Source organism: Balaenoptera ricei, chromosome 7, assembly GCF_028023285.1.
Source record: "Balaenoptera ricei isolate mBalRic1 chromosome 7, mBalRic1.hap2, whole genome shotgun sequence".
Lineage (NCBI taxonomy): Eukaryota > Metazoa > Chordata > Mammalia > Artiodactyla > Balaenopteridae > Balaenoptera > Balaenoptera ricei.
This window is the reverse complement of record NC_082645.1, coordinates 96879109-96903528: the sequence shown is the minus strand read 5'-3', so window position 1 is coordinate 96903528 and position 24420 is coordinate 96879109. Positions and strand designations below refer to the sequence as shown.

Below are 24420 nucleotides of genomic sequence, written 5' to 3'. Positions count from 1 at the left end.
TCAGTGTCAATAAATTATTTTGTGGTAATGCAGGAACAATTAATTATAAAAATTAGGTAATCAGCAGTGGCCTTGTGTTTGTGCAGTATAGCTGACAGTCTATGTGGTGGAATTGTGGTATAATTGAACACATCAAACTAGACATGTCTTTAAAAGAAAGGTAAGACGGGGATAATAATAATTAAAATTGATATTCTATGTAAAAGCATCAAGGACAGTGCCAGTTATATAGTAGGTGCTCGTAAAAGTAATCAATTATAAGAGTGGTAGTAATGGTAGTAGTTGTAGTGTTGTGAATAATAGCAGCAGAAGTGAATTTGAGCAGTAGGAAAATGTCCTTCTGCAGAAACTTAATCCCCAGGACCTAATTTGTTTTATCCATCTTTTTTTACATTGACACTTCCTACAAGGGATTTGAGGTAACTGTGTCAGCTAAACAGACCTTAGCATGAATATTTTATAAGTTTTATATCCATGTGTCAGCTAGTAGAGATTGTATCAGATATTAGGATTGGGGACTGCTTTAGGAAATTAGTGTAGGATTAAAAGAGCAAGTTTTAGGAAAGGGAGGTGAAATGTTTTCCAGTGGTGTCATTTAAAAGTGTTAAATGTCACCTATGATGTAATTTTATTAATATCAGTTCCTTTCTAAGATTCTTATAGTTCATGAACTTAAAGCCTCAACACATTTTAGAGTTTAAAATAATTCTAAAAATATCTTTTGAAATTTAGTGATTTGTTTCAGAGGTTGCCGATTGAAGGTTCAAGGTGATATTTATGTTGAAGGGCTTTATAAGTTCTAATGTGCATATGAAATATTAGTGCTGTGATGATGTTGGTGTATGGATAAAGAAGACAGTGATTGGAATGAGTCAGTATCCACATTCATTCTCTAGGAGATGGAAAAGATATCGACGTCTCTAGTGTTAATGAGCATATCGTGCACAGGTAGCCACACTTGCGAGTGTAATCCAGTGTTGGCCACCACTGCTCAAGCCTAGTGTGATTAACAAATCTTTCCCTAAGCGGAAGGTGATGAAGTTAACTCAGAAGAGAAAAACACCATATATCTTTATTTACTGGCTTAAAGGGAATAAAATAAAAGAGAATAACTAAAAAGATGATAATAAATATTTTGTCTGCCACACATGTAAGAAGTTAGCAGGAGACTGTTCATTTTTCATGTGTTCCTAACAAGAAGACATTACTGTGTTTTGGGGTTTTTTTTATATTTGTTAGTTACTGAGTAACTGAGGGTACTGAGTATAGCCTGGAGACTACAAAATATAATTTTTGTAGCAAAAGATACCTTCTCAGAGAGAAAGGAGAATTATGTCTATTAAGAAAATAGGTGATTTTGTTTATAAATTTGTTTCTAAATATAACATCTTAGCCTTAATGTCCCTGAGTTGCATTAGGCAAACTTTTTGAACAGTGAATGAAAAAAAAATAATATAGAAAGCTTTACTACTGATAAATTAGGTTATGAGGTGAAAAAAGAAAAAGAAAAACATTTATTTTTGTATACTTTACCCATATGAATAGATATTTATTTATCCATCCATCCATCATCCATGCAGCCATCTGTCAGTCTATCTGTATAGCTATTATACATCTATTTTTCTACCTGCTTGTATTTTTGGATATGTATAAAGATAACTTTAGGTTAAGAAGATAGACATTATTATAAGAATATCCATGTAAATCTTCTTCATAATGTATATGCATTTTATGGATCAGGTTAACAGTACACTAGTGAACACTATTAATTTTCACTACTTTCAGAAAACCTACAAGCAATAAAATTAAACAGTTGCCCCAAATTAATAAATCTGTAGCAAGGTTTTTCAGTCTTAGTACAATTGACAGTTTGGATCTGAAGATTCTTTTTTGGGAGTGGACAAGGGTTGTCCTGTGCATATATGATATTTATTGGCAACCCAGATCTCTCCCCACAAAATGCCAGCCCACTCCAAGCGTGACCACTATTAATGTCTCCAGACATTGCCAAATGTCCCATGGGGAACAAAAGGCTTGAGAATCACTGTTTTATATCTATACAGGAATAATAAAAACTGACAACCATAAATATATATTAAATCACAGGTGCTAGCATAATTTATTTTTAAGTTAAAAAACAAACAGGAAAATATATCAGATTTAATAGATATGCAGATGATATCATTTAAAAGAATTTGTAAAGAAGAATATGTTAATTTAGCTTCAGAAAACCAAACGTTCACATATTCACAAATTTGTTCTTTAACCCAGTTAATGATAGCTTCATCTACTAAATCACCCAAGCTAAAAAGAACTGAAGTCATTTCCTGTTTTATTTTCTTCCTTAATCCCCATATCCAGTAAGTCACTGAAGTATTTGTTATTCCACCTCAGAAAGATGGCTGGAACCTCATCCCTAGCTATTCTGTATTCACTGCCACCATCATCTCTTGCTTGGCAAGAATTTCCTTACTTTTCTCTCTCTACCAGCCTCTCATCATCCTACCCCATTTTTACACTGAAACCAGGCAGATAATTCTACAAAACAAATCACAGCCTCATTCCTGTAGACAGTGCCATTAAATCCCTACTGCCTGGAAGATAAAATTTGGAATTCCTACATTACCTTTTTTCCAATTGGATCTCCTGTCCTCCTGGCCTCATTTTCAGTTTGGAACTTTTAGACCTGTGAACACACCAGACTGTCTCGAGGCACTTTGCCATAAGACATGTTATTCTTTCTGCCTAGATTGTACAACCGTGCCTTACTAACATATTCAGTTCCTGAGTCTGAATAGAGAGGATTTGATAGCAAGGAATATCATGCAATCTGAAATTGCTTGATTCCTAAATTTCAGATATCAAGTGGTAAAATACGTAGACATAAAGAGACACCTTTGTGTGCTTCCTTGTGTTTACCATCAAAGAACATCTTTTTATAACCGTTATGTTACAAATACAATGCAAATACTGAAAACTTCACAAAACAAAAACTAGTTTCAGGAATTTATAAAGGCATACACTCTTGTAACTGTTAGTCTACATCAAGAAATAGAACTTTGCTAGCCACCCCCCAGGAACTCAACAATGTGCCTCATCCCAGTCTCAAACCCATTTCTCTACAAAAGTAATCACCATCCTTACTTTTATAAAATTGCTTTCTTGCGTTTCTTTATAATCACCGAAGTGTGCAACCCTAGACATTATTGTTTGATTTTGTAATTTTTTTTTAAATTTAAGACTTTTAATTAGAGGTTCCTCTTCCCTTCCCCATCCCTTATAATTTATTCATTCAAGCCTGGAGGATTTTTTTCTGTAGAATTTTCTAGAACCTGGGTTTTTTTATTGCTTATTCATGATAGAGTTCAACGTGTTCTTCTGCCCTCTCTAGTTCCTCCAAATCAGCCGCTGGATCCAGAGACTTCATCACATTCATGTTCAATGCCTTTGGTGAAACCATAGGTGGTGGTGTATTCAGCTAGAGGCACAGAATGACTGGTTGTTATGAGAACTGTCAAGGGTTTTGAGGTTTTAACCTGCTTGCAAGCTAGCGATTTAGCCTGGCACTTGTGTTGGCAAAGGACTTGAGACTCTATGGCACAGCAGTCAGCATCAGTTCTTGTTTACATTGTTTCCCCTCTCTCCTGGGGCAGTTCCCATAGGTGTGATTGGGAAGTGGGCACAGGTAGATATTGTACACAGAATGGATTTGTGTCACAGTGGAGGAACTCTGAGCATAGGAAATTTCAATCTATATACACTACCACATGTAAAATAGATAGCTAGTGGGAACCTGCTGTATAACACAGGGAGCTCAGCTCAGTGCTGTGTGGTGACTTAGATGGGTGGGATGGGGATAGGGGAGGGAGGGAGATCCAAGAGGGAGGGCGGATATATGTATACATATAGTTGATTCACTTCATTGTACAGCAGAAACTAACACAACATTGTAAAGCAACTATACCCCAATTAAAAAATAAAAAAGAGGGCTGCTAACAAATTTGCCCTCTGCCCTGGAGGGGAAAACTATCATTATATTCCATTGCTGTTTGCTACACACGTCCTTGAAAAGGTAGTCTGGAACAAAAGCTGATATAAACCATGCAGAAGAACCATGCAGAATTGCCTCCTATTAATTTTCTCTATTACTGTGATATCATTTGCAGTGACCAGCCACTGATGTTAAATACCTAGAACCATTAATTCCCACCCCCCCCCAAAAAATCAGAGCAATAGTGCTCTAATTTTTAAAATAAATTTTATTTTTAGAAGTTTTAGATGCGTAGGTAAGTTGTAAAGAAAGTACAGAGAGTTTCCATATAGATTTCACTCAGTTTCCACTATTGTTAACATCTTATATTAGTATGGTATATTTGTTACAGTTAATAAACCAATACTGATTATTAACTCATTTTGACTTTTTTCTTATTCATTAGTTGCAATACTTTATAAATACATGCCTTAAATCTAGTATTTGGTTACCCAGTGTTACAACTTATATATTACTGTCCAAAGGTGACTAATTAATTTAATTTAATATTATTATGATCTCATAGATTTAAACGTGTTTCATGGAACTCAATCATTTGCTATTATTATTATCATTTTTGGAATTCAAATTCCCCAGTCAGTAGCTGGGAAGGATCTCTTTCAATTGGTTCTTAAACCCTTTTGACCTGGTCATAGTAATTTGTGATAACATCCTCACTACCTGGTATAATGTGATGTTTCAAGTCATCTTACAAAGTTCTTGCTCCAGACCCAGAATCTGAAATTGCTCCAAAAAATTTGAAAAGAAGGTGTATTTCTTTTTTGAAGGCTATATCTAAAATGACTGGGATTTTGGAGCTCTGGAATAAGACAAATCTTTGTTGTTGTTTTTAATATTTCCTTATTCACTTTTTTTGTCTATGTTCCTTTGGGCATATTATTTAACTCTAGTTTCTTCATCTGTAAAATGGAGATAATAGTACTTAAAGAGTTGATGTGACCAGGAAATGGTATAAGTCCTATAAAAATGTTTCACATACAGAAAACACTGAATAAATATGAATTAATATAATTATCAGGAATAGTTAATACCCACTTAGAAAGTTTTGACTTGCAAAAGGATACTAAATAAGAAAAGCATTTTAGTACCTAGTCTCAAGACCCCTGATCTCAGTTCATATCATGTCTGTAGTCCTTACTGTACCTACAGATATCTATAGAATACCTGCTGTGTTTGTTTGAAGTGAATATTAAGAACATTGTAAGTAACATAAGACCTTGTTGTCATTGGAAGAGATGACTCAAGCAAGTATTTGTTCTTTATAAGTTAAGCTTTTTGTTTTCTGTTTTTACAGGCAAATATTTACACAGTTATTAAAGTGTATATTGGCAGTCTTGTCAAATTCAAGCCTGATACTTTGGCTCTACTATTTCTGGAATTGCTCCCCCTTTTCATTTAAAAATAACAACAGACCAGTCACAAAAGCAGTCACCTTTAACTTCTGAATTCTCAAAGGCCATTTCCCAGATGCTTTTCGAGAGAGCCAACTATTTTCATGTCATTTCATGAAGGCCCATATTCTTCCTTTACATTTTGAGAGGGGAAAAATCACATTTAAAAAAAACCTCATAAGTAAAACTGTATTGTAACTCAATTGTAGATTGAAATGGTATCAAGCATTTCTCTCATCTAAACTTTGGTAATACATAGTTATTCCTTTAGAAATAGAGAAGCAGAGTTTAATATATGCTGTGCAACAGAGGCAGCATGTTAAAGAAGACAAAAGATTCTGTATTCAGAAGAAACAATGGCAGCTAATACTGAGAGCCTACAATAAACCAGGCCTTTTCTTAAGCAATTTACAGGGATTTACTTCTCAAAATAATCTGGGAATTTGGGAACTTAATATCACTAGTTTACAGATAAAGAAAATGAGGCACAGAAGGATAAATAATTTACACAGTATAACACTGCTAAATGCTAGAATGTGAATTTAGGCAGTGTGTTAGTTTGCTAGAGCTGCCATAACAAAGTACCACAGCCGGTGGCTTAAACAGAAATTTATTTTTTCACTGTTCTGGGGGCTAGAAATCTGTGATCAAGTTGCCAGCCAGGCTGTTTTTTTCTGGTTTTCTCATTGGCTTATAGATGACTGTCTTCTCTTTGTCTTTTCCCATATTCTTACCTACATGTGTGTCTGTGTCCTAAATTTCTATTCATATAAGGAAACCAGTGATTGGATTAGGGCCACCCTAATGACCTCACTTTAATTTAACTACCTTTTTAAAGACCATACTCCAAATACGATCACATTCTAATATACCGGAAGTTAGGTCTTCAACATATAGATTTGAGGGGTCTTAATTCAGACCGTAACAGGCAGTCTTACTGGAGCCCACAGCTTTATGCACTGTGTAGCACCAATTGTTTAATTAATCAACTTTAATATCAGACGTATATTTGCTTGCATATTATTTGTGCACATTCCTAAACTACACAAAATATTTGTAACTTTTGTATAATTGAACTAGCAATAATATGATGAGGACATTGATCATCTTTTGAAGATCTTCAACTTCTAAGCATTTAGCAGAAATTTGTCCTGTATTTCAGAAGAGAAATTAAGATTAACTAACTTGTGCAAGGTCAATAATTAATGGGGACAAGAGTCAAACTAAAATCTGTCAGATTGCAGCACCCAAATTTAAACATTGGGCCGCATTGCCCTAACCAGTTTGGTTCTCTATGGAGGGACATACACATCACACATACAATATGAATAAATATTACAGTACTTTGATTCATGTGTAGTCTCAGATGTATGAAAGTGCTGACAAACAGTATTTTTTTAATTGAAGTATAGTTAATTTACTAATATTAGTTTCATGTGTACAACATAGTGACTCAATATTTTTAATAGATTATACTCCATTTAAAGTTATTATAAAATATTGGCTATATTCCCTGTGCTGTATTATTGTAACATTTATTTTATACATAGCAGCTTGTGCCTCTTAATCCCCTATTCCTATCTTTCCCCTCCCCCTTTCCCACTCCCCACTGGTAACCGGTAGTTTGTTCTCTAAATCTGTGAGTGTGCTTCTGTTTTGTTATATTCATTCATTTGGGTGTTTTTAGATTCTATGTATAACTGATAACATACAGTATTTGTTTTACTCTGTCTGATGTATTTCATTTAGCACAATACCCTCTAGGTCCATCCATGTTGTTGCAAATAGCAAATTTTATTCTTTTTTATGAATGAGTAATATTCCATATATACTACATGTTCTTTATCCATTCATCTGTTGATGGACACTTAGGTTGCTTCCATATCTTGGCTATTGTAAATGGTCCTGCTATGAACGTTGGGGTGCCTGTATCTTTTCAAATTAGTGTTTGTGTTTTCTTCAGGTATATACCCGGGAGTGGAACTGCTTGATCTTATGGTAATTCTATTTTTACTTTTTTGAGGAACCTCCATACTGTTTTCCATAGCAGCTGTACCAATTTACATACCTCCCAACAGTGTTCAAGGGTTCCCTTTTCTCCACATCCTGCCAGCATTTGTTATTTGTAGACTTTTTGATTAGAGTCATTCTGACAGGTGTGAGATGATATCTCACTGTTGTTTTGATTTGCATTTCTCTGATGATTAGCAATGTTGAACATATTTTCATGTGCCTATTGGCCATTTGTATCTCTTCTTTGGAAAAATGTCTGTTCAGGTCTTCTACCATATTGTTTTATTTTAATTGAGCTGTTTGTTTTTTAGATATTGAGTTGTATGAGCTGATTAAATATTTTGGATATTAATCTCTTATCGATGATACCATTTGCAAATATTTTCTCCCATTCAACCTACGTTGTCTTTTTGTTTGGTTATGGTGTCCTTTTATTTGCAAAAGATTTTAAGTTTAATTAGGTCCCATTTGTTTATTTTTGCTTTGGTTTACTTTGCCTTAGGAGACAGACCCAAAAAATTATTGCTATTATTTATGTCAGAGATTTATATTCTGCCTATGATTTCCTCTAGGAGTTTTATGGTTTCCGGTCTTATATTTAGGTCTTTAATCCATTTTGAGTTCGTTTTTGTATATGGTGTGAGAAAATTATCTAATTTCATTCTTTTACATGTAGTTCAGTTTTACAACCACCACTTACTGAAGAGACTGTCTTTTTTCCATTTTATATTCTTGCCTCCTTTGTCGTAAATTAATTGACCATAGACGTATGGGTTTATTTCTGGGCTCTCTAGTCTGTACCATTGATCTATATGTCTGTTTTTGTGCCAGGACAATATTGTTTTAATGACTGTAGATTTGTAGTATAGTCTGAAGTCAGGGACCATGATACCTTCAGCTTTGTTCTTTATTCTCATGATTGCTTTGGCTATTCCTCTTAGAACTGCTTTTGTTGTGTTCCATAAATATTGGAATGCTGTGTTTTCATTTTCATTTGTCTCAACGTATTTTTTAAAATCTCCTCTTTGATGTCTTCATTGTCCCACGGTTGTTTAGTAGTATGTTGTTTAGCCTTCATGTGTTTGTGTTTTTTTCCATTATTTTATCTTGTAATTGCTTTCTAGTTCCACACTGTTGTGGTTGGAAAAGATGCTTGATATGATTTCAATCTTAAATTTAAAGAGGGTTGCTTAGCTGCCTAACATGTGATCTATCCTGGAGAATGTTTCATGTTCAGTTGAAAGTAATGTTTATTCTTCTGTTATGGGGTGGAATGTTCTATATATACCTATTAAGTCTATATGATCTAATGTGTCAATTAAGACCAATGTTTCCTTACTGATTTTCTGTCTGAATAATTTATCCATTGATGTAGGTCAGCCCTACTATTATTTTATTACTACCAATATCTCTCTTTATGTCTGTTAATATTTGCTTTATGTATTTAGGTGCTCCTGTGTTGGGTGCATAAGTATTTACAAGTGTTATACCTCTTGTTAGATTGAGCCTTTTATCATTTTGTAATGCCTTTCTTTGTCTCTTGTCACAGTCTTTGTTTTAAGTTGTATTTTGTCTAATTTAAATATTGTTATTCTAGGTTTATTTCTGTTTTCCTTTGCATGGGATATCTTTTTTCCATCCTTTCACTTTTAGTCTGTGTGTATGTATATTTAGATCTGAAGTGAGTTTTGTATAGGCAGCACATATTATGGGTACTGTATTTTTTGTTGGGGGGGTTGTTTGTTTTGTTCTTTTCTTCATTCAGCCACCCTATGTCTTTTGATTGGGGCATTTAGTCTATTTATACTTAACATAATTATTGATAAGTATACTTAATGCCATTTTGTTAATTGTTTTCTGATTGTTTTAATAGTTCTTCTCTGTTCCTTTGTTCTTCTCTTGTCCTATTCCTTTGTGATTTGCGGACTCTCATTAGTGCTGTATTTGCATTTCTTTTAATTTATTTTTTGTGTATCTATTGTAGGATTTTGGTTTTAGTTTGCCATGGTGTGTATGTGCAATCCCTTCAAGAGTAGAGTCTCAGTTTCCCACAGCCCTCCTGCTCTTTCAGATGTAAGGTCTGCTGGTTTTTAAAGCCAGATGTTATGGAGTCTTCCCAGTGCAGGCTCCACAGCCTGGGGAGCCTTATGGGCTCAGCCTCCTTGCTCCTCAGGGGGACCTTCATGGTTGTGATATCCCACTACTTGTGCATGGCCACACCAACAGTGAGAGTTCTAATCAGACCGCATCTCTGCCCCTCCTACCCATCTTAGTGTGTGTCCTTTTCTTTATATCTTTAGTTGTAGAAAACCTGTTCTGCTAGCCTTCAGGTTTTTTTGAGGGATAATTGTTGTGTATATAGTTGTAGCTTTGGTGTGTCCATGGAAGGAGGTGAACTCAAGATTTTCCTACTTCATCATCTTGATCCAGAAACACTAAATCTCAATACTATATTTTAGATAATTATAAAAGACTATTAAAATGTCAATTTGGAATTGAGGTTTAAAAATATAATCCAACCTGTATAAACACGTGGGAAAAAATATTTTTAAATTGCAGATAATGGAAATTTTAACAGTACAGATTTTCTTTTTGAAATATAGACACAAAGTTGAGATTTGTGTGTGATTATGTAAATGGATTTACAAAAGCTCCCAATTTAATTTGTACAATCTAATTCTAGTGTAAAATGTCTATGGTATGGCAGTATAGCAGAGATAAGGTCAGGAGATGAAGGACCAATTGGGAATGTAGATCTGAAGGGGGACTATTAAGAACCCTCTGGCCAGCTAAGAAAGATATAGAGGACAAAGAAAAAAGATGATTACTTTGAGAGAGGTGAGATAAGTAGTTCTCTTTTCAATGGAAACTATGGCATTCACTGCAAGGAAGTCATGAGTTGAAAGCTGGCTAGGTGGCCAGTGATGAATGAATAGCCTGTAGATTTCTTAGAGAGTAGGGGTTGTAGCAGTACTAGCACATAAGAGACTGGCTGGTAATAGCTGAGAGATTGCAGTTTTGCTGGGAAGAACTGGATTAGATTCTCTGTCCCTTGAGTGTTATTTCATGCTGTGTAAAATGAGCATGAATTTAAATCTACCACAGTCAGGTACCTGACATTTTGCATTACTCTATTTTCCCAAATCTAATTAGATCAGACTTTGAGCTCCTGCTTGCCAGTATGGTCTAATCATTGGATTTTTAAGGAAAGTGGGAAAACTGAAAGCAAGATTCTAAAGCCAAATAAACTATAATGTTTGGAGGTTTCACATGTGAGTTAGATATTTGACAGTCAATTTCTATCTCTATGCAACAGGAATATGTAATGGTTGCTATATGCTTACTAATTTTTTTGTGGTAAATTTCTTAATATCTTATCATAGTTAAGAATATTCTCTGCTTTAGAAATTCCCAGACTTGCTGTAAGGGCAGAGACAGAAATTAATTTCCTAGGGAAACTTAATGGAAAGCCTTACTGTCAGAGAGGCTACAATTTGTTACTACATTTGTCACCGTCAGAGAACACATAAATTCTGCAGTCATTATGAGCAGAGGGGGTTTTTCTCCCAATCCCCCACTCCCATAGTTCTCTGCTCCCCACTATTCTCTGTGATACTACAGATTTATTTAATTCAAGTCTACTGATCATAAGTAATCACTATTATATTTGTGGATATCTTGACTAATGGAATATGTTAGTATTACTTGTGGATAATACCTAATTGGGTATGAGTGCATAAGGCACTGGAGTAGAAGTTAGGAATTCAGAACTATTTTGACTTGCTACAGAAAGTCTTGACAAAAGTAAATAGTTATATTTTCAAAGGTGCCTATATTAAAGAAAAATAACAAGGAATTGATGTATAATTTGAGTAGGAAAAAAATCTAGAAAACAGTGTTTTACACATTTAGCCAAGAATGTATTGTTGATTTTAATATGTGTAAAATTGTCCCTAAACACTGATTAAATATTCAGAAATTGTGAGGTACTGCAATCAGTTGAATCTTAAGGTACATGAAGGAACATTTAAGGAACTATTCGCTATTCCCACTAAGTACAAAATTAGAGAAAATCAACTGTAATTAAAGAATAAGAGAATTGTTTCAAATACAAAAAAATTGAACAGTGGTTATAAGAGTTGTGAAATGCAGTAGAGATTTAGAAATAATAAAGACTGATTTTTCTGGAATGATCTGAAGGTAAATGGAAAGCCCAGTGCAGCAGTACAATCTCTTCTAATCTTTAGCTGAATGGCACCCACTGAAAATACTGGGAAGTTTATAACTGCAGATTTAACATTTTTTTTCTTAAAATATTATGTGGGAAAAATGGTTATGAATTTCTGTCCTTCAGAACAAACCATGCATTTTTTTCTAAGTTTATTGCTAATATGGTATGAGAAGTTGGTCAGATTTCTTTCGTTTTCCCATTTCTTTTGATTTCCATCATCAAATGCCATGGGCAACAAATTGTCCCTTGGATTAGAAGAGTTTTGAAGCATTTAAAAGTTTAATGATCGTCAATGGTATTCACTCCTTGAACAAAGTAGCTGTGGAAGCATACATTGACAATGGAAATCAATCAGTTTTAGTCAGCAGCAGCTTGCACCACAAGGAGAGATATGTCTGTAGGTGGGTATTCAGTCTTCATTTGACAAAATAGGCAGTTTCCTGGGACTAACCATACTGAACCAGAACCAGAGCCAGGGTTTTCTCTTTTCTGGTGCATTCTGATGATTTCTACTTACCACTGTGGTCCTTGGACACAAGTCATGATTGTGTTGTTTAAAGAACGTTTTGTTATTATCAGAACGTTCATAAAATCATTATCAATGGAAAACAATATCTAAAAAGACCTTAAGCGTTGCATTCTCCTTTTTAATTCAACAGTCATTATTGAATCTCTTTTCAGTGCCAGGGTCTGTACTAAGGGCTATAACATACACAGAAACAATATAAGGAATCAATTCGATAATTTAGGAATAAATTGCAAGTTGAAGAGTCAAAATATAAACATACTGAAGGTCACACAACAAAGAGGTTAAAAGCAATGGTTCTTATGTTATAAATATTTTTGTCTTCAACTCCGATTGTCCACAGATAGTTTGTCTGCCTTGGCTATTAATAGAGATAACAGCGTTTGTAATAGCTAGTAGTTGCTGAACTCTTACAGACATTTGTCTTATATCTTCTAATCCTTATAACACCTTTACAAGAGAGGTATTGCTATTTATTTTTTAAAGATGAAGAAACTGAGGATCAGAGAGGATAAACATCTTGATCAAGACCAAAGAGTTAGAAAGCATAGCCTGGCTTTGCCTGGCAGTTGAGCCCACATTTCTTACCATTATACTTTACACAGATAAGTCCATATGCTTAAAACTTGTTTTTATTTTTATAAAAATTTTTGAGACATTTAAAAGTCTTGTGCTGCTCACATTCTTTCTAATGGCTGAAAAGAAAGGAACAATGGATAACTAACATGATTATGTGACCTTGTCAGACACTGTAAGCTTAATTGACCGTTAGGTATCTCTTGACTTTTTACCCAGATTTCTTAGTGACCTGCCGATATTAACTCATAAGCATGTTACTGACCCTTTTTCATTATTAAGCAATCCTGCCATTACCAAGTTGCTTCCTGTAATTTTATTTGCAGTCAGTATGCCTGGTAGCTCATGTTATCTGCAGTGGAGTTTCCCATTGAGATGTTTCAAGATATTTGTTCCCAGAAAGGTTTTAAGAGTACCTACAAGAATGTGGCTCTGAATTCCAGAAAACAGAAAACTTAGGAGGACAAAGTCAAGGCATATTTGTGGCTTTTAAATATAAGAATTTTATATTCATCTCCCATAATTCTTTAAAAATTCTTTGATTCCATGAGCCCCTCCAGATATAAATCTTGGGTTGAGGGATTTGCTATAATCTTTTTCCTCTTAATATTTACATTATTTGCTGTGTAGGAGTTAGTGGTATGTGGGATGAGTGAATAGGATCTTCACCATCATTATTAGCAAATAATTCATCATGAATGAATTACATATCACCTACTCATGGGCGGCTTTGTTCAAAATGGTTTGAACATATGCTTTCTCAGCATTAACACATCATGATGCCCAGAGTTCCCAATGCAAAAGGATTATTTGTTAAGCTAATGGTTAAGTTGCATGAATTATTTTGCAAGACCAGAGGGTAATAAATAAGCAGAATGGATAATGAAAGAGACTCAGTTTAGACACAAGAATCTCAATTAAAACAGTAAATCCCTCCAGTCCCAGAATCTGGACAAGGGAGTAGCTGTTGCTATTAACCTGACCTTTTATGACGATAACAAAAATGTTTCTAAGAATACTTTAATGCACACTCTGGAATGAGGAGTACATACATTTTACAATGCAATTAATTCAAATATTTATACATTAAATACTATGTGAAAACAAAGATGTTCTTAGTTATATTTTACTTTCTCATGTAGCTAAGGGCACTTGGAGCATCCTCTTCTATGATTAGTTGATTTTTCTCTATATTTTCACCATTGTTCTTGGCTTATATCCATAACACTTTTTATACTAAAGGCTTCGTTATTTGCAGGTTATTTGTAGCCTCTGCTAATGTGTGGTCCAAAAGCCATGCCAAATAGTGTATCTTTATCAATTAATAGCTAAAAAGAATTTATCCCTCTAATAAACACTGCAGAATTGCCTACTGACATTGTCTTTGCTCATAAACCTCTTCATTTTCCTGAGTGTGCTTCACCTGTGTTTTCTCTGATAATCCCATCAATGTGACCTTCTATCCTAAGATAAGCCAATAGATTTTTACAGTTTTTTTTAAAAAGATCCACTTCTTAGGTGAAGTTAGAGCTAATGGTGAGTTTGTTAGGAAGAATGATGGATGTTATAATATGTTTTAGACAAAGGATTGATAATATATTCTCTGCCCCAACATTTATTATAGTGCTATTATTGTAACCTAGAGCAGCTGATAATAATTATATACAAGCCAAAAAATAAATTATTTTTATAATGAATGAAATAATTTTACTTTTTAGACCAAATGATGTTAGAAAGTGTTTATGATCTCTCTTTTAAGAACTCAAAGGGATAACAGCTCAATCATTGAAACAGTGGTTGAAGGAGAACTTGTAGGGCTCTAGGGCTCCACTATTCCAGGCAAGTGTGATTTTAAAACAAATTGTAGCATGCAAACAATGCATGCCACTGCTGATCTTTAACCCCTCTTCCCATTCCCCAGAGCATTCATCTCTTCCATCCAAAATGCTCAGTGTCTCAAGAATTCTCGTTGTGACATAGAGTTCCCAATTCGATGCCAGACATGAGTAGTTTCATGTGTCCCTTGCCTCTTTGTTGCCACCTTTGCTCTATTAGCATTCTACTCATCACGATGATGAGTGGTAGCACGTTTATCCTTAAGAATTGTGGACCTGGGACAAGAGTATACATGGAGGCCTACATATTGTGGGGCCTATTATTTATTATAAATCAAGCAAATGTTATTCAATAAAATAAGTTCTATCCTCCCATTTTGATGGATATATCTTTATAACAACCTGGAAATCCAAGTGAAATGCTAGTATTTTTGGACTCCTCAGGAATATGGTGGCATAGAGAGAGATGGCCTCCAGCTTGCAACCCCTCCTTCACCTAGTTCTATCCAGTTTTGTGAGAGGTCTTGCACACAAGTGAATGGTCACTCTAGTCCACACATCCAGGATCCATACACTGTCCCCTTAAACATCTGCACCTGGACCACCCATCTTTCTTAACTGTATGCAAATTGGTGGCACAGTCTGTGGTCTGGGGGACAGAACAGAACTGGGAAAGATGATATTACAGGCCCTGTACTCAGGGGTGTGTGTGGCTTTTGAGGAATGGAATTCTGGGTTCACAAGGGTTTGGAGCATGATCTGTCTAGAAGAGGGCATTACAGGCTGCGGGTGGGTACTCCTCTGGACTCCTTAGACTACCTAGTGGTGAAGGTATGGCCAGAGAAGAGCCAGAGTGTTCAGCAAACAGTTGTTGGTTTCTTACTAAGTACTAGCACTGTTCAGGTCCCCTGGGAAACATGAGTGAACAAATTAAAATGTTTGCCCTTATAGTGCTTATATTCTGGGAAATAGAGAAAAAGACTATAAATACTAAATGTAGTAAATATATAAACTATATAGTATGTTAGAGTGTGAGAAGTACTGTAGAAACAATAAAAATTAGAGCAAGGAAAGATGGGAGGGTTGCCATGTTAAATAGATCAGTCAGGCTTGACCTCAACTGAGAAGGCAGATTTGAGCAAAAACTTGAAGGCAGTGAGGAAATCAGCCAAGAAGATAACAAGAGGGAGAGAAGCTCAGGCCTTTAAAAGTACAGTGAGCACCTCGAGGTAGGACTGTGCTCAGCATGTTGAAAGAACAACAAAGAGACCAGCAAATCTGGAAAGAGTGAGCAAGGTGTAGAGTTAAAAAGAGAAGTCAGAAAAAGAATGATGACCAGATCATACAGTGTAGCACCGTCCAGTAGAAATACAATGAGAGCTATAAAAATGTAATAAAAATTTTCATGTAGCCACAAAAAAGGTACAAAGAAACAGGTAAAAATCAACTTTAATAATGCATCTAGTAAAACTCAGTTTATCTAAAATGTTATCATTTCAACATGCAATCTTTGAAATCCAGAGTGTATTTTACAGTGACAGCACATCTCAGTTCATACTAGCTACATTTCAGTTGTTCAATAGCCACGTATGATTAGTGGTTACTCTACTGGACAACACAGATATAGGTTTTGACTCATCCTTGAAAGGACTTTGACTATTACTCTGAGTGATTTGGGAGGCATTTCAGTTTTAAGAATTGAAGTGTCATGATTTGATCTATGTTTTAAAAACATCAGGGCTAGCCTTAACTGAGAATACACCAAAAGGGATCAAGAGTAGAAACAGGGAGACCCGTTACAGTAATCTTGATGAAGAATGATGGTGGCTCAGAGGATACCAGTGGATGCCCTAAGTGGTTGAATTGCTAATCCTTTTAAAGATAGAACAAATAGGATGAATTGCATTTGGTGTGGGAAAGGGAAGTCAAGAACGATCCCAAGACTTTGGCCTGAATAACAGGAAGGATGGATTGACATCAGCTAAGATGACCAAGACTGTTGGCAGGATGGGGAAGGAAGATAGATGTTCAGTCTTGGGAAGGTGTATCTGAGAAGCCTATGAGGCATCCAAGTGAAGATGCAGAGTAGGCTTGGTTGTGAGTCTGGAGTTTAGGAGAGAGTTTGGAGGTAAAAGTTTGGAGATCATCAACCTTAAAATTCGGTAAGACAAGGGGGGAAGAGTAGATAGAAGAGAGGACCAAGGACTGAGCATTGGGACATCTGAAATTAAGAGATCTAAAATAGCATGAAATTGACATGAAATAATATCAAATATTTGAGCACTTTTGAATTATGATTAATTAAAAGAATAAGATGTATATCCATTACTGTCATTATTTGCATTTTACTAAAAACTATAGCTTTAGATGAAGCCTTAAGCCTTTTTTGTGACTTTTTTTTGCTTTAAAATGTCTCACAAACCTTTAAGTAATTAACTTATATTATAGACAACTACATTTAAACAATAAACAGTCAAAATAAAAATTGTGGTTGTAATCAAATTAGAAACCATAATCAGTATCTAATGCATATTTTTATATATATATATATATGCATATATTCGCCAGAGATGTATAAGGCAATTGTTCTTTGATAACTATAGATTTAAACACTAATATAGCAGCTTGAAATGTGTCCCACAGTCTACAGTCTACAAACTAATGCATCTTTGTTTTATTTGTGATAAGCTTACCAATTTGTTTTTTTTTAAATATAAAGTTTGATTGATGGTTATGTGTTCTTACCTCATTTTAGTCTGTCGGAGAATGAGATCTTTATTCCTTTCATTATATTCAGATCTCAGATATGAAGAATGCTTCATACAATAAAATTCATTCTTTTTACTATAAGCACATTCATGACTTTTAAAAAAATACAACTAATTCTTCAAATGATATTCTAACCCTTGTGATCTTGTGTGTCAAGGCAATTATTTATAGTATAATGTGGAAATTAGTGTATTCAATTAAAAGCTGAAAATTAGAATTAAATAACTCATTTTTATCTAAATGACTACATAAACATACCGACAAACAGTTTTTAATTATTTAACACAGGCAATTGTTTGTGTCTTTTCAGTCTATAAGAGAAGTCACAGGCTACGTGTTGGTGGCTCTTAATCAGTTTCGCTATCTGCCTCTGGAGAATTTACGCATTATTCGTGGGACAAAACTTTATGAAGATCGATATGCCTTGGCAATATTTTTAAACTACAGAAAAGATGGAAACTTTGGACTTCAAGAACTTGGATTGAAGAACTTGACTGGTAAGGAAAATATATAAAATAGCCAATGTACTCTTATTATCAATATAATAGATACACACATATGGGTGTATGGTTTCTCCAGTGTGTATTACATTGAGGAATATTATAAAGCATTGAAATATATACTATTTATTCATTTTATGAGAAACGATGCCCTGCGATGCCCTTGTTTTATGTACAGATATTGTAAATGCAGTCTGACTGTATCTCAGCTGAACAGAAGTATGCTCGAAGGAAATGCTCAGTGACTGAAAACTGAGATATGAAGCAGGTTTAAGAATGCTATGTTTGGTGGTCTTAGGTGAACAGTGGACCATATCATCAAATCTCTGCAATAATACCCTAACTCTCACTTTCGTTACAGCTCAGTAAATACACAAACCATTATATCTAGTTCCACTAATCTAGCTTCTTGTATATAATCTCTTATTTTTGAAAAACATATCTAATGTATTAATCCAGTTTTGATTTCTTTTATTGAATAACTCACTAAATGCCATTAGTAATTTTTTCTCAGAATGCTTTAATATCATCAGTGATTTTTTCCCCCTAAGATTGGAAATAGGTAATTCCTAACAACTTAAATTATCATCTTGCTACAAAAAACACTTTGCGGGAATTTGTTTTGTAAGCTGGTCCTTGCAATCCCATTGATATCTTTTCAATTCATATAGTTCAGAGTTTTGGTACAGGGATTCTAATTGTGAATTTTGCCATATGTGCCTGTAACCAAAGTGCACGAATTAGTAATTATATCACAGTGGGAGAAAGGAGTTTGAACTATTAATTTAATCTAAATTAATATGATCTATATATTTTGCATCAAAATATCTATTGACTTTGTGTGTGTTTGAGTCCACACAGTGGTGATGTTTCTTGATATTGGAATCTGAAATATTTTAGAAGTATTGCCTTAAAATATTAAGAAACAGATAAGATTAATATTGTCAGGTTATTAAAATTATATGCTTCTTTTATTTACAGTGGACATAAAATATATAATTTTAAGTTAGAAGCTTCATAGTTACCCAGACATGAGCTAAAATTGGGATATTTTGGATGAAGGAAGGAGTGTTGATTATGTTATTTATTTTGAACATGATAGCTATAGAATTGATGACATAATGGTAAATGCAAATTGCTCAGAATTTATAGATTCCTTCATCAACATTTTTACCTTTTTTTCTTTCAAAAATAGTCTTCTTACTGAAGAGCAGGATATTTGACTAAATTGCTACTTGCATGGAAATAATGATAGGAGGAAGATTTTTGGAAATGGAACAGATAGAGAAAAATTGAATGATTGAAATTAGGAATCTAAAAATAACATGATCTAGTTAAAACTTGCCTAGGAAGCATTGTGTTTTCTTCATGATTTTCCTCTGATTATATTAAAGAAAAATTGAATAGATTTATTTTCAAATTTTTCTGATACTTAAATTATGTTATTCCAAAATATGTGCTATTTGAAGAATCTTTTCACACAGAAAATTAGTCTTTAAAGAGTTCTCTTATTTATTTCCACATTTAACATCAATACTATTAAAAAATTAATAAGGAGTTATTTTGTCAAATTATGCCACATTTAAACATACCTTGTCTATTGAGTGAGCTTACACCACATCTTACTTATGATTGTGACAGTTGTTTGACTTGTTTCATATCAAAATATAACACTATTATTTAAAAAATATTATTATTCCCCAAGCTGCCAAAAAACCTTATATTTTCCTGTGCAGCAGTAGAGATGGGTAATTAATAAATGAATAAAAGAATGATTTGAGTATTTAGAAAAATATATGTATTTGTTCAAGAGTTATTAATTCCTTTTTTGAATATGAATTAATGAAAAGTACAGTAAAATAACTGGTAGAAAATTTAGACAATTTGGAAAATTTCCAGGTATTTTAATATATGTATTACATGGTTGACAATTACATGCCAACATTATTCCTAGAGATAATCTAGAATCATTGATCGTATTTTAGGTAATAAGATCAAGAGTGTAACTCCAATTTTGAAAATCAGAAGTTATACAGTAAGCACAACTGTGTTTGTGTGTAAGAATGTACGAGGAAGGACAGGAGACATATAACTGTTCAGCTCTTCATCAAAGAAGAATTGGGGATAAAGTTTGCTCTACAGTAATATCTTAAAGAGTTCAGTGTTCTAGGTAACCTGATTAAAGTAGCAAGCAAGCATTGGAGTTCACTTTAGGTGAGATTGTTTTCGTGTTTTGAAAGATTTTTGTTTTATTTTGTTTGTTGATGGGCTATCCAAAGAAAATTGGTAAACTTTTTTTTCTTTTTTAATTTAATGTTATTGAAATATTAAGAGTAGGGCTACCAGGGCTAACCTTAAGTTTAGACTTACCTTGTGGAATATGAGGGGAAATAGAAAACCTGCTGAGTAGTCACATACCTCACTGCCTAACTACAGTAGTGAATTAAATTTTTAACTCAGTTCTTAAGGGGCCAGCAACATCAGCATCACCTGGGTACTTGTTCTAGAAATGCAGATTCTTGGGCCTCACCTGAGCACTAATGGGTGAGAAATTCTGGGGATGCGACCCACCAATTTTAAGGATCCCTCCAATGATTCTGATGACTATTAAAGTTTGAGAAACAATGTTCTAATTAATTAAAGATACCAAGAAATGGTAGCAAAATATCTAGTTAATCTCTTCACACTTACTCAATCCAAATAATTTTCATTCATTTATTATCTCCTGGAAGGAAGAGAAGGAATGGTACAGAGAACAGATAAGTTTTTGATTGAATGACAAGAAATATACTCTCGACTTGTGTGAGAAGGCAAAGAATACACTAGCAGCCTGGATGGAAACGTGGGTATAAAAGAGTTTGGAAATAAGAAAGATGCTGGGAATAAAATTTCTTCCATATTACTATTTTGTCTAACACCAACTTTACGTAATGGTAAACCATTACAAGGACAATAGTAATTTATTGAGAATTTTCCTTTTAAGCAAAATTTTCCTTTTGAGCACTTTCAGCAAGGTAAATAACAAATACTAGTGTTGTAAAAAATAATTTTGAGATTGAGATTTTAAAGCTTTTTGATGTATACATATTGTGTTTCTCCTGAAACCTTTTTTTGCTGTGTTGACTTTAGACTAGTATGCCTTTATAACAGTATGTATGCCTCCTGCAAACTCTATCTTTGTGTAAAAGGGATGTTTGGTTAACATGAAGACTGTCATATATAACGGTTAATGGTTGGTTACCACTTACACATATATAAATTAACTCACCACTTTACCCATTCTTACTAACTTAACTTGATGCTCACCAAAAGCTGTTCCTTGGACTATAAACATTGCTACAGCTCTCACTTAGATACCACTTTTATTTTGGATGTGCCCAAAGACAAGAAACATACTTAAACATATTTTCCAGAAAGACTTGTCTTACTGCTGCCACTCACATTTCCCTGGTTCATTATGGGCGAGGTGGGGCAGAGTGGAGAAGAGGCAGGTCCCTAGACTAAGGATATGCCACACAATCCAAAAGGGAATAAGGAACTTGTCACGGCAAGCTCTAGGTGCCCTGTTAACACTGGGTCATCCTTTTCTGGTCAAGAGAGAGAACATACTTCCATCAGTGTGTCTTTTCAGGCATATAATCACCTCGAGGCCACTGGGAATGACACTGCTGCATCAGAGGACAGAGCTGGACAGAGTTCATTATTACTTCCTCTTTTAAGGTCACTTGCATGTGGCTGTTGTTCTTATTAATCATTCCCAGTGATGTTGTTCTAATAATTTTTTTACCAGCTCCTTCTTAGCCAAATATTCCTTTTTGAAATTCAAACCGACATTTAATATAATATACTTACAACCTTAAGTTGATGAGCTTCTACTTGTTTAGTCACCTTTCTGGCCAAAATATAAAGGTTATTTCATTATAAGGAACGTAAAAAACACTATTATTTTTCCCTTTTATAATTTATAAAATTACCTCATCTGTTAGTAATGGTGGACAATATTATACAATTTCATCTATATATTATATTGTAGATATGAAGGAATCTTTGAGAAGTATCTGTGTACTTATATATATTCTAGTATACATATCCTATTTATAATGATGATAAGCCAGGTACAAATATTTTTATTTATTATTTATTTATGGCTGTGTTGGGTCTTCGTTGCTGCACGCGGGCTTTCTCTAGTTGCAGCGAGCGGGGGCTACTCTTTGTTGCAGTGCGCGGGTTTCTCATTGCAGTGGCTTCTCTTGTTGCCGAGCCAGACTCTAGGCGTGCAGGCTTCAGTAGTTGCAGCACGCGGGCTCAGTAGTTGTGGCGCACAGGCTTAGTTGCTCTGCGGCATGTGGGATCTTCCTGGACCAGGGATCGAACCCTTGTCCCCTGACGTTGGCAGGCGGATCTTAACCACTGCGCCACCAGGGAAGTCCGGTACAAATTTAATACAGGAATATGTTCATTTTTCTTAACAAATTTCACATTGAAGAATATTTGAATTTTCACCTTATGAATTATGAGAATATATCTTTTTGAATGGGTGAAATTTAGGATGATACAAATACACAGTTTATATTTTCCAAGTGTTAGCCAAATGTGCTACATATTTTTAGACCTACAGATTCATGTATTAATGCCTTTAATATACTATGGCTATTCTAATTGTTTGGTTAACTGTGTCACCTCAGTTAGATTATTATTTGAGATGTGGACAAAAAAAAGTAAGCAAAATATAAAATGCTTAAGTTATTTTGAGAGCCCACAATAATAAGGGTGTATTAAATTTACTGAATTCTGACAGACTCAAAGTAAAGTTAAATGCTTAGTCTAGGAGACACAACAGTTGAATTGATGTAACACTTGAACAGTGTCACATCTGAGCATTACATCTGAATGTCTGCCTTCAAGTATGCAAAGGCTATTAAGTAAAATAGTTCACCAAAGTAATGCAGCACCTTTTAATGTTTAAATTTCTTAACCCCCTTTGGCATTATTTGTAATGGTCAAATAAATAATCTAATTTTGAAATAGACAGGCCACCTGTAACTGACTCAGTGTATGTCAAAGAACATGGATGTGGAATCAGAAAAATCTCTGTTTAAATGTCATATCATCACTTAAGAGTCCACGTCTCACGGAGATTTAGATTCTTCATTGTTAAAACCGAGAGGAAAATTCCACCTCACAGTGTTAGTTATAGGCACTAACAAAATAAAGCAGGGAACTTGTCAACCACTGTACCTTTCACACAGGATGCTTAGGAAACCTTAGTTCTCTTATTGTTTTGTTTTTAGCTTTCCTTTGTGTCAACACACTGACAAAACAATTGTACCTGTTTTTGCGTATTCAAATAGGTTCCTGTTGCTTCATTGGGGCTTTGACAAGTGATTTGTTTAGACAAAAAGATGCTCCAAATTTCAGCGTTTCTTCTGATACCACTTTGAAATTACTTTAAGTATAAGCTCTCTTCCTCGGCGGTGAGAAGCCTGAGGCTTTTCTCTGTCTACTTTCAGTATGATTGCTGCCTTCAGTACTTCACAGCTCTTATCTCTAGTCTTTCAGTGTCTCACCCCAAGCACCTGTTGCCCTAGCCCTTCATTTCAAATTCCCATCATCATGTTTCACCCTTCATTGGCCCTGACATTTGTCTTGACCTAGACAAGAGACATATTCATTCTAAGTTCTGTTACTGACACTAGAGTCTCTAAGCATTCTTCAGCAGCTCTGTGAAAGGTCTTAGTAATGTATGAGTGGCTTCAGCCAGCCTAGTTCAGGGATTGCTGTTAAATACGATGTTTGACAAAAGTACTACCAATATTTACATAAGAAGAAGCACTCAGCATATTGTGATATCTGCAGGAAAAAAAAAAATGATTCCAAGAATACTCCTAGCTTAAGGTAAATTACTTGGAAAATGATTTGATCAAAACTAACCTATAGTGAGAATGCTGTGAGTCAGATGAAATCAGCGAAGAGTGGCGCATTCTTATGAAGGTGTCAATTTTTAGATCAGGTCCGCAATTTCTAAAACTGATACTCTAATCAGTATTTTTTAAAGAAGAATTGTTTGCTTGTCATATCAAACAGTGTGTATTAACTAGAAAAAGGAAAACAATAACAATATGTTTATGTGTATAAGTAAAACAGAAATATAGTTGAAAGAAAATGTTATAAATATGGGATCAGATAGTGTGACCATTTCAGCAAATTTCTAGGACTCATTCTCAGCTTTAGAGAACTGATGAGTGAATTTATGAAATTGAATGAAGGTAAAATGGGAATATCTCCTTCTGCTATACGACTGATCAGAGGGGAGATTGTTACTGGAGAAATGAGACATGGGAAGAGGGATTTTCAGGGAACAGAACCATTTTTTCTCCACTAGTCATCATGTTTTCAATCACTAGTACTAAGAAAATCTACTCAGCCCGTAAAAAGCACCCCCCTTGATTTATATCCCATTCAGTGTTCCTGAAAATGTCCCATTCTGTGAGCTACATTCTTTTTCATCCCTATAGCATCCTTAGGAAA

The 24420-nt window shown here is 34.5% G+C and overlaps 1 protein-coding gene across 2 annotated transcripts in view; it reads left to right on the top strand.

Annotated features, from left to right (window-relative positions):
* The window catches only part of ERBB4 (erb-b2 receptor tyrosine kinase 4), a 1139160-nt gene that overhangs the window by 604966 nt on the left and 509774 nt on the right, over positions 1–24420 (top strand). For both annotated transcript variants that reach the window (XM_059928620.1, XM_059928621.1), the window contains exon 3: positions 17703–17889. In XM_059928620.1, coding sequence (XP_059784603.1) covers positions 17703–17889 — 187 coding nt within the window. The remainder of the gene's footprint in view (positions 1–17702; positions 17890–24420) is intronic.